Raw genomic sequence first — 11522 nt, 5'->3', positions numbered from 1 at the left:
ATATTGGTCAATCCACACCTCTGTCCAACATAGCTTTGTCAACCTAACCCGCAGTGTAAATGCAGCTAGGTTGATAGAAGACTGCTTCCATTGACCTAGCTACCACGGCTTGGGGAGATGGCATTCACACACTGATAGAAAAACCCTTTTCATTGGCATAGGCTGAGTTCTCACTACGGTATTATGCCAGCATAGCTACACCAACATAGCTATGCTGCTATAGTCCCCATAGCGCCATACCCGAAATCTCAGGAATTTCTGTTGACTCCACCAGAGGATCAGAGAGGGGTCTGGGGCAGGGGGGCAAGGGATAGCTCAGTGGTTTGAGCATTGGCCTGCTAAACCCAGGGTTGTGAGTTCAATCCTTGAGGGGGCCATTTAGGGATCTGGGGCAAAAATTGGGGATTGGTCCTGCTTTGAGCAGGGGGTTGGACTAGATGACCTCCTGAGGTCCCTTCCAACCCTGATATTCTATGATTCTATGACTTAGGCCGGTTACAAAGAAGAGAGCTCGCAACTGTGTTAGCACTGACCATGATCCTGCAACTGGATAAGCAAGGATGGGCTACTCTGTGTCTGCATGGAGCTCCACTGATTTCAAATGTGGTTTTGTGGGTGCAGGGGTCCAGCTGCAGGATTGGGGGCAGGAGATGACTTGGAGGATTGGGGGCTCCAGTGCCCCAGATGACAGTGCTTTGCTACCATGGACGGGATCTGAGAATAGCAGGGTGGGTCATTTTGCTGGGGGGACCGATGTCGTTCTTAATTCAATATGGCCTAATGGGTCTCTGGATTTGGGTGCCCAGCGTGAAGTACAGACTTGGCTAGACTGTCAGAGGGGCCGAATTCTCCTTGAATTCAATGGAGCAGCAGCTCTGGAAATCAGGACCTTGTTCTCTTAAACTAGGCACATTTAAAAAAAAAAAAAAAAGAAGCACCCAACATCAAAAGCCACTTAAACCCCCCGCCCCAAAAAACTGGCCGCAAGTACATAAGTGGCACTTCCACTCAGGCGCTTGCACGGTCACCACGTGCTTTGCTCTGGGAGAGGGGTCCTAACGCGATTTCTTCCCGGCACTCGATTAGTCGCTTGTGCCGCAGCTGCGTGGGGTCCTGCGCGTCAGGCCGGAAGACGCCGCCCTGCGCATGCTCTTTCCTTTCCAGCTCTCGGGCTTACTGCTAGCGCCACGGTAAGTCCGGGCTCCAGCCGCTTCATCTCCCTCACATCGCCGCCATCCTGCGGCCGGGGGCCCCGGCTTGGCTCTCGGCGGCGGGCGGGCACCCTGCGCCACACGCCCACGGGGATATTTCCCAGGAGGGGCCCCGGGCGGTGGGGGGAACTAGGCCGCAAATTGGGCGGGGGAACTTGCGGCCTAGGGGTGGACGTTGGGCCTCAGAAGGCGGGGGGGGAAGAGACTGGGGCCTGGAAGGCTGATTGTGTATGGGGGGGGCCTGGGCTGCTGTTTGGGAGGGTGGGAGAAGCTGCTATGCTGTGCCCTTGGTACGGCCCATATGTGGGGGATAGAGGGGATGGGGTGGGTTAGTCAGGGCTAAACTGGGAAATCCGATGTCCATTTTCTACCCCCTTGTAAACTGAGGCAGCGGTGGCACCTCTAATCCTGCTGGTATGGAAGAGGGTCCTGCTTTCTTTGTGCTGCAGAGAGGGGACGGAAAGGTCTAGTTTGACTCTAGTCTTCGATTGAGACTGGGTAGTAGGTTGAGCACCACCATGTGCTGCTCCTGTACCAAAGTGCTGAAGAGCTGTTTTCCTGCTGCTGCTTAGTGATGGGTTCTTCATGGCCCCCATGTGTGTGGGACCCGTTTCCTCTTTATATGGATGATGATCTGTGAATGTATGATGCTTGCTGTTGGGTGCTTCCTTTCCTAAAAAGAGTTAACACTTACAAGCTTTGGTTTTGCAGCTGTGCAAATCTTAAATCGGAAAGAAGTAACCCAAGCCAAAATGGTTGGTTTGTTTTTTTTGGGTCACTGTGTGCAGTGGTGGGCAGTTACTGTTTTCTGGGCCGCCTTAAGTGTGCAACTACCATAGGAAAATACCTTTTCAGATTGGTTTTTAAGTACCCTTTTATTTCAGCAGGCCTTTGGCACGGTATGTTGGTGCTGTTCATTGTGATGCTCTAGTTCTGTACATTTAAAGCACTTAAGTATCAGGCATTTCACAGTTAAAGTACTCATTAAGTATTGGGTGCTATCCAGATAACACACACTTTATTGGATTTTCTTCCCCATCTATCTGTTTGGAAGTGAAGCATCAAGAGGTTCCTAATCTTTGAAAGTTATTCCACATAACTAGGTAGTGTGGATTATAGACATTGCGATTGGGAGTTCTGTTAGGTGTCCAGCATGTAGGATGCCTATTGTACAAACATTACTAAGCGTCATTCCACTGCACACATGTTACTGTCCTTGGTCTTGCTGTTGCCTTCTGCTCTACCTGATGAGGACTGTAGCAGATGTTTGCCTAAGTATGGTTGCAAAGTACAGTTTAAAATTGCTACTGTTAAGAATTAAAATGAAGACTACTCTCCTCCCTGCTTCCCTTGGCTGGCTTCAGTGTGAGAAGGAATTGTCTGTAGCTTTTATTGGGGAAAATTGAATTAAATGCAATAGAAATAGTCTGTGGAGACCGCTAAATGCATACTTGCAGTGATGCTGTTTTACAGTCCACCTACACTACAAAAACAACAGTTATCAAGAAGGTTACTCTGCTTGCTCTTCCTGGTGGATCATAACATGGGCTTCTGAGCAGCTGAAGTATGTGATCTTCTAGCCTGTAGCAAACTTGTATATATCTTCCCAGTTAAGGTGTAGTAAGGATTCCCATAATTTCTAACATGGTTAAAGGTGGTGGTGCTTTGTTCAGTGGGTCACTGCAGGTCCAGCGTGGAATCAGGTGGCTTAAAATAAAACATAGATCCAGTTATTAGATCTGGCAACACACTAATGTATTACTGCTAGTCTACTAACTATTGATTTCTCTGTCCAGATGTTGATGCCCAAGAAGAACCGGATTGCCATCTACGAACTCCTTTTTAAAGAGGGAGTGATGGTGGCCAAGAAAGATGTTCACATGCCTAAACACCCAGAGCTGGCAGACAAGAATGTGCCCAACCTCCATGTCATGAAAGCCATGCAGGTGTGACAGATTAATTTATGGGTCTACCTGGGCTGTTAAAAACAGCTTTTTTATGTTTTGGGACCTTATGAAGCTAGTGGATTGAGCACCACCTGACTAATCCTGCCATTATTTAACTTTGTTTAAGGAGAGAGAAACAGCAGCTCCAATGGAATTTGCCTTTTTTCCAGATTACTAGTTTTTTCATATTAACTTCATCAATCATACACAAACTGTGTAGAAAGCTTTTGTATTGCGTAGCATAAGATTCATAATCCTGTCTCTGAACCTATGATTTTAGCATCATTTTTAGTTCAGTTTTGCATAATGACCCTTGAATTATTAGTCTTGTGGAATGTGAATAGTTAGTATGTTGAAGATACTGCATCTTTCTGTACCTTCACATGTACTTCTGAGCTACTGAATGTCTAGTTGTCAGTCCTCCACCCATCCCCAATAAACTACCAGTGTTCTGGCTGGTAGTATTTAAAGATGTTAGATGGTCACAATCAAATGCTCATGTAATAATCCACCTGCAACTGCAAAAAGCTGAACCAGAATTTCTCTCCTTAGTCACTGAAATCGCGTGGCTATGTGAAGGAGCAGTTTGCCTGGAGGCACTTTTACTGGTATCTGACCAACGAGGGTATCCAGTATTTGCGTGATTATCTTCATCTACCCCCTGAGATTGTGCCTGCCACCCTGCGCCGTAGCCGCCCTGAGACTGGCAGACCGCGGCCCAAAGGTGAGCACTAGTTAATAAAAGCAACTGCTGTGGGATTCTTGGATGGGTGATACGGGATGTGGGGAAGAACGGTATAAATTAAAGTTGAGGTTGCTGGGCTGTGTGGGCATGGTGGATAATCAGCTAAATGTGAGCTTCCAGTGCTGTGGCCAAAAGGGCAAATGAAATCTTTGGCTATATAAAGGGAAAAAGTCGAGTAGGGAGGTTCCGTTACCTCTGCATTTGACACTGGTGTGACTGGTACTTGATATTATGTCCAGTTCTGGGGTCCACAGATTAAAAAGGAAGTTGAAACATTTGAGAGGGTTCAGAGAAGAGCCACAAGAATAAGATTAGAAAACTTGTCTTATGGTGAAAGATTCAAGGAACTCAGTCTGTTTATCTTAACAAAGGTTATTACAGAGTGACTTGACTAATTTAGAAGTACTTAGATGGGGAACAGAAATTTGACTGAGTTTGGCAGACAGAGTTCAAGGTGACCCAAAATCTAATGGTTGGAGGTTGAAACTAGACCACATCACACTAAAGTAAGATGCAACTTTTTAACAGTGAGAGTAACTTACATTGGAACAACTTACCAAGAGTTGTCTTTTTGGGTTCTTCATCAGTAGTAACTTTTAAATCCAGACAGCATGTTTTTCTTAAAAAAACAACAATGCCGCTCTAGTTCAACCAGGAATTAACTCAAGGAAGTCTTGTGGCCTGTGTTAAACAGAAAGTTAGACTAGATGATCACCAAAGTCCCTTCTGGCCTCGTCTATTTCATTGCAAACCCTAAAACTCAGTGCATCTGAGTTTCAGGCAATGTGCAAAACTTGTCTTGTAGCTTTTATGACTTTCCCAACAAATTCACGTTGCATATTTGGGTAAGCTGTTTAGTATCACTTTGATTCTTGTTTCACAGCTAAAAGTATCCTCCTAGATAGGGATGTACTTGCAAAATGAATATTTTAGATAGACAGGAGCAATCAGTGAGTATAGACTAAATGTGTATTTTCAAAGACAGTACATAAATACAAAATATATTAATGGTTCCTACGGACCACTGAAATCTAGTCAATATGTGTACTTCCAAGAGGCTTATTTTAGGATGGCTAATATAGCACATGAAGAACCAAACTGGGGTTGATTTAAAATTTCACCTGTTATGCAATGTGCTGCACACTGGCTGATGGCCTGCCACCTCACCTTATTAGGTAGCAGTGTTTCATTGGAGCTGTATGAATGGCTTGCAAAAATGTTTGGGATTCTCTGTGGCAAAAAGGTGCTATAGTAAAGATAAAGCATAAGTTAGTCTTAGACAGCTGTGACCAAATCAGCACAGCCACATCTCTGCCACTGTGCACAAGATTAAAGGACACTTGAGTCTGATTTTGGTTGTTGGGTTAGTGTGTGGGTGCTGGGCGGTGTATATGACAGGCCACCAACAGGAGGTTTGACTGGATGATCTAGTAGCCTTTACTGGCCTTAAACTCTGACACCCCCCTCAGTTTATACTCCTGAATATGCTTTAGGTGTTTGTAACACTGAAAATTACAAAAACAGAAAGTGAATAATTTATCTTTCTTTGACTTGTTTCCTTTGTGCATTTGGAAGCACTCTGACTTCCTTGCTATTTTCTCTGTCTAGTCAGTTTCCTCTATTCATTTATGTCACATGGCAACGGGAAGAAACATTAAAATATAGAAAAGCGTGCTTTTACAATGACAAGTTACCCAGGGAACAGGGGGCAGGTGTATTTCCTGAAATACATTTTTATTTTAGGTTGACTGTATTTCAGTTTGATGATGTATCTTGACTTGTTGCTGCAAACTCAGCTGAACTTCTGAAGGCCCAACTCGGTATCTGGGTGTGGCCATAAACTCGAGAATAGATACTGGATGGAGGAGGAAAAACTACTGCAAAACTTGATATTGCAAGGTCTGCTGTAGTGACTCAAAATTTTGGCTCTCCCTTGAGGTGGGAGAAAGTTGGACTTTTGTACAGAGGGTCTGCCACTCGTGCACAGTAAGTGTAATCTGCCCTCAAGCAGGAATACTCTCGTCCCTACCACTTAGAGGTACAGATTTGTTCTTGAGCTGGGAGAATGATCTTTCCAGTACAGTGTGTAAAGTGCCTCACTGATTTTAACTTGCACTGTAGCTCTCTTAACTACTGCTGAGCCACATGCTCAGCCCAAAATGTGTGTGGGCTTGTACCTGTAACACTTTAAGACCTTTCTATGTTAGCCAGAGAAACTGTAGTGTCTTTTGAGCAAACAGTTTAAATTCTTGCTTGGAAGATGCTTTGACCAATATTGACAGGGTTTAAATGTGTGTGTGTTTAATTCCACTTATTGCCATGTCTACACTGGCAATTGAACGACAAAAACTTTTGTCTTTCAGAGGTGTTTAACACCCCCCTGCCCCCAAAAGACAAAAGTTTTGCCACGACAAGTGCCAGTGTGAACAGCGAGTTGTCGCCAAGAGAGCTGACAACCAGCAGCTATACTGTGCGACTTTTAGAGGCACGGCTGTGGCACTAAAAGCTGTGTAGTGGAGACATAGCCTAAGGTCCCAAGTTTTGTCTGTTGTCCTTCCTGTGAGATGCTGTGATTTACAGAAGTATGTGTGAAACTTGCAGGTTAAAATTTGCTTTTGAGTTCCTCTAGTGAAGGTAAATTGGCTATTGCCATATTTACCTCAGTGTGTATAGTGCAGAAGTGTTAAGCCCTATCCACTCCACAACTTAAATGGTGTTAACTACAACACTGATAGAGCTATACTTATTGTCCAGTTGTAATAGCTAGTGTGGTTATAACAGTGGTTCTCAAACTTTTGTACTGGTGACCCCTTTCACACACAGAGCCTGACTGCGACCCCCCCCTTATAAATTAAAAAAACATTTTTTTTAAATTTATAACACCATTATAAATGCTGGATGCAAAGCAGGGTTTGGGGTGGAGACTGACAGCTCGCAACCCCCCATGTAATAAGGGGTCCTGACCCCCAGTTTGAGAACCCCTAGGATATAACATGCTTTCTCTGTTCAAAGCAAATGGTATTTTAAAGTGTGCTAATTGTGCTGTAGAGTACTGTTGTGAATTTGATACCAGTCTCTTAAGTGTTTGTAACCATGTTAGGTGTGTCATAGTGTTTGATTGCAAGCTTCAGGGTAGAGAGAGGCCCAGGATTCAGTGCCATAGTGCCCATGGCTTCCTATAGAACATAATTACCCAAAGCATAGCCCTCTTTGCTCAGAGAAGTGGATGTAGCAGAAGGCCGGTTCAGAGGCTGTGCCCTATGGTATCACTATACCTCCCTGTGGTAGAAGCATTTTGAAAACTGTGTGACTTTTCCCTTCACCTAAACAGGAGCACTAGTTTTCCATGAATTTTAATAGGTAGGCAATTTTCTTCCTCCAGAAAGGATCAAACAGGGAGCTGTGCATTTCTCAACACGCTTGAAACTGCACGTCAGTTTGTGGTGAGCTATCCAACCACCAGCCCTTACTCAGGGTTTTACTGGCAGAACAGTAAAGCTTTGGTGCTTGGTGGTGTAGGACAGTGGTTCTCAACCAGGGGTACACAGAGGTCTTCTAGGAAGTACATTAACTCATCTAGATATTTGCCTAGTTTTACAACAGGCTACATAAAAAGCACTAGCAAAGTCAGTACAAACTAAAATTTCATACAGACCGTGACTTGTTTATACTGCTCTGTATACCATACATTTCAGTTTAGATGCAATATTTATATTCCAGTTGATCTATTTCATAATTATAGGGTTAAAATGAGCAAGTAAGCAATTTTTCAGTGATAGTGTGCTGTGGCACTTTTGTATTTTTGTCTGATTTTGTAAGCAAGTAGTTTTTAAGTGAGGTGAAACATGGGGGTACGCAAGACAAATCAGACTCCAGTAATCTGGAAAGACTGAGAGCCACTGGTATTGGAGACCTTCGTCTTTAAGGATTTACAGTAGGGTTTTCCCGAAGTTTAAAAGGCTGGCAAGTCCATCAGGCTTTTATTTGAGCTCTGCCTCTTGCTTCCTTCCCTGGAAGCATCTGCCCACCTTTTATTTAGCTTAATTTCTTTTTACTTTAGATCACCTTTTCTTAGGCATACTAATTTATCCCATCTTTAAAACATAAGATACTTTTATTGCCCATGCTTAATCATATATTTGGGGCTGGGGATAGAATTCTGTACAGTTGGGATTTGGGGTAAAAGTGTGCATTTGTCAGGCATAATAAACACACAACCTTGATGTTTCTTTGTATCATAACCTTCAATTTTAGCACTTATTTGAAGCTAGTTTTGCAGGTTGGCCTGGCTAGCAGCACAACGTAGTTGAAAGTGTGTTGTAAATTCAGGATTGGTAATAATTTAGCTGTATTTGCGTTGGTCAGAAACTTGGCAAGCAAATACAGTAAAAGCTGTGTTATCTGGCACTTTACCAATCGGAAAGCTCTATTAAACCAGCATTTCTAATCTTCATTGACAGTCCAGTCTATAGTCCGGTTGGTGTGGGGCTGGCAGGCTCCCTACCTGGCTCCGAGTGGCTCCCCGGAAGCAGCAACATGTCCTTGCTGCTCTTAGGCAGAGGAACAGCCACTAGGGGTTTGGAGTGCAGGGTGTGGGCTCTAGGAGGGAGTTTGGGTGTGGGAGGGGATTGGGGTGTGTGTGGGGAGGTGTGGGATGTTGGATCTGGGTGGGGCTCACCTTGGGTGGCTCCCCGCAAACAGCGACATGTTTAGATTTGTATTGTTCAAACACTATTGATGTGGTCTTTAACAGTGGTTCTCAACCAGGGGTATGCGTACCCCTAGGGATACGCAAAGGTCTTCCAGGGGTTACATCAACTCATCTAGATAATGTGCCTTGTTTTACAACAGGCTACATAAAAAGCACCAGCAAAGTCAGTACAAACTAACATTTCACACAGACAATGACTCATTTATACTGCTCTATATATTAAAATGTAAGTACAATATTTATATTTCAGTTGTTTGATTTTATCATTGTAAAAATGAGGAAGTATTTTTGTTGATTTTGTAAGCACGTCGTTTTTAAGGGAGGTGAAACTCGGGGTATGCAAGACACATCAGACTCCTGAAAGGGATACAGTAGTCTAGAAAGGTTGAGAGGCACTGATCTATAAGACGTCTAGTAGTGTGGCCACAATAGAGAACTGCATTTAAAATTTAGTTGCACGCATTTGTGGCCCGATAAGGCCTGAGCATATAATGTGTCCCTTTTGATCCTGTATCAAAGCCTCCCCACACCATCACACTTGTAGCATAATCGAGGCCTCTTTAGATTGGATTCCTTGGATTGACAAGGCTGCTCTGACTTGCAGGTCTGGAAGGTGAACGCCCTGCTCGTCTTACTCGGGGAGAGGCTGACAGAGATACCTACAGACGCAGTACCGCTCCACGTAAGTGTCCTATGTAGTGCAAGTATGAGTTAACCAAACTGAGCTTGTCATTTGTGCAGTTTACATTTCTGTAGAAGTGTCTTCAGTGTTTAGATGTACAGCATGCTAACTTCTGTGATGAATGTCTGAGGTATCAAGCCTCCACTTCCCTGCTGATTCTAGGGTCCGTTTATCAGTACGCTCCCAGTGCACTGCAGTTACGCTTGCATGTCAAGCTGGATTTTCTCCCATGTGGCATAATGTTTCCTATTGCCTAATTGCCATAATTTGCAATTGCAGTAAAAAAAAAAAGATGGCATTGTGGAAGTTTTCTGTAGCTTGTGGTGTCTACATCCCAAGGGTTTAAATATTTGATACTGCTAAAGACAGTATATTCTAAATAAGAGTTTGTTGTCAAAGCCCAGGCAATGGATTCTCTCTGCTTTGTAGTTTTCTACAATAGCTCTTTCTCTCTTCCCAGTTGGTGCTGACAAAAAGGCTGAGGCTGGTGCTGGAGCAGCTACTGAATTCCAGTTTGTAAGTATCTGCATTTGAGATATGAGGTTTTTTGTTCCCTATGTTAATGCATTAAGAAAGCTTTAACTAAAGCTGTCCCTGGAAGAGATGGTGTATTTTCGCAATGCATTCATCATTTATTCACCCCCTTAAACAGCTGGCAGTTGCTGCTGGAATGGTATAAGGTACTACCTATAGATGGAGCTCCTTTTGAGCCTGCAGTTACACCACCTAGACAACTATCATATCAGGCTTCACATGCTAAACAGCATTGTTTGAGATAATTACTTGGCTAGGCAGCACATGTGTTCCTTGAAAGTCTTCTGAGGTGATTTTTATAATATTGATCAGTACTGGGTAGAGAGCCCCCAGTGTATCTGTCTAATCTTTCAGGTGAAAGAAAACTACAGAGGCTGTGATCATCTGAGATTAATTCTTCTATGGCACCCTTTTTAGACAAGCAGTAGCCTTGGTGATCTGCCCACATTACTCAAGTTACAATTAACATGACAAATTCCAAATTTTCTTTCTGTTTTCAACTTGATATGTTATCCTCCCCCATCTGTTTTAAATTTGAAGGTGTACGGTAATGCACATAATGCCTCTCATTTGAGGTGCTGCTAAATTTTATTGGCACATCAACCTCTATATCCCTTACCTCATCTCAGAAGTGAGATGGAGGCTTAATATTTGTGAAGCACTGTGAGAGCTCCTGATGAAAGGGGTTGCTTCACACTTTAACAGAGCATTAATTTGAGCAGACTAGCTTGGACGTAATACATCAGTGTTTCTCAACCTATTTACCATTGTGGGCCGCATCCACACAATATATACGCTACCTGTACAGCCCTGAGGATGTTGCATGGGCTGCATGTTGAAAAGCACTGTACAAAACTGACAGAGGTGGGTTGAATTCCTAGGCTGTCATATTTTGGGTCAGCAGGGCTTGGCCCACACCATAGATTATAAAGCCAGGAACTGTGTTTTGACAAGCAAGAGTTCCACCTTGCTCTCAGTACACGTGGTAACTAACTTCAGATATTAGTCCTTAAGTCTTCATTCGCTGAACTTGATCAGTGAAGGCAGGCAAAATGAATGGTTCTCCTTATGATTCAGTACAGAATTCCACATCGGGGGAAACAATGATTCAGTGCATTTAGGATGTACTTAATATTTGGTTTGGTAGCTATGTGCTACTTTCAGTTGCTGATGTGCCCAAACTTCTAATGCTGTGTGTTTGGTTTTTTGTTCTTGTTTTTGCAGAGAGGTGGATTCGGTCGTGGACGTGGTCAGCCTCCTCAGTAGAATTCTCTGGTCATGTTTTTGTGTATAATAAAATAGGTGAAAATCTCATTGTGCTTGCTTCCTTGTATCATTTGAATGTGTGGAAGCTAATATCAGAGAAAAGCAAAGCAACAATTTATACCACTAAGCCTTCTGGCTCCTGCTACAACAGAGTTGAAGATAATCCTGATTAGAAATCTGATACAGACTAACACGGCTACTGCTCTGAAACCTGATTATAAAGTGGTTATGGGGAGTAGACTAGGTCCTAGGAAATCAGTCTGACTTCGCAGCAGTGATAGGAGAGGTGATTGCTGCCGCAGGATTTGGTAGTGAGGTTGATGGTTCTTTCTGGAGGAGAACATGGGCTTTTGGGTTCCACGGCCGCTTGGAAGTACCACTGGTACCCTTTATGCTTTCAGTAAGGGGGCACTAATAGTAGGTTTCT

The 11522-nt window shown here is 43.6% G+C and overlaps 1 protein-coding gene across 1 annotated transcript; it reads left to right on the top strand.

Moving 5' to 3' along the window:
• The first annotated feature begins 1026 nt into the window (after positions 1 to 1026).
• Positions 1027 to 11143, top strand: RPS10 (ribosomal protein S10). The gene is made up of 6 exons (XM_007063504.4): positions 1027 to 1190; positions 3008 to 3157; positions 3710 to 3881; positions 9218 to 9295; positions 9756 to 9811; positions 11054 to 11143. The coding sequence occupies exons 2-6, from the start codon at positions 3008 to 3010 to the stop codon at positions 11093 to 11095; spliced, it is 498 nt and encodes a 165-aa protein (XP_007063566.1). The 5' UTR covers positions 1027 to 1190; the 3' UTR covers positions 11096 to 11143.
• The last annotated feature ends 379 nt before the right edge of the window (positions 11144 to 11522 follow it).

This window comes from Chelonia mydas, chromosome 21 (assembly GCF_015237465.2).
Source record: "Chelonia mydas isolate rCheMyd1 chromosome 21, rCheMyd1.pri.v2, whole genome shotgun sequence".
In the NCBI taxonomy this organism is placed as follows: domain Eukaryota; kingdom Metazoa; phylum Chordata; order Testudines; family Cheloniidae; genus Chelonia; species Chelonia mydas.
This window is presented reverse-complemented; position numbering and strand designations above follow the sequence as displayed.

Excerpts from the sequence above, each read along its gene's own strand:
- RPS10 (XM_007063504.4), top strand. The coding sequence starts at position 3,008 with ATGTTGATGCCCAAGAAGAACCGGATTGCCATCTACGAACTCCTTTTT. Across the intron at positions 3,158-3,709 it reads ATGTCATGAAAGCCATGCAG|TCACTGAAATCGCGTGGCTA; the intron begins GTGTGACAGATT and ends TTCTCTCCTTAG. Across the intron at positions 9,812-11,053 it reads CAGCTACTGAATTCCAGTTT|AGAGGTGGATTCGGTCGTGG; the intron begins GTAAGTATCTGC and ends TTGTTTTTGCAG.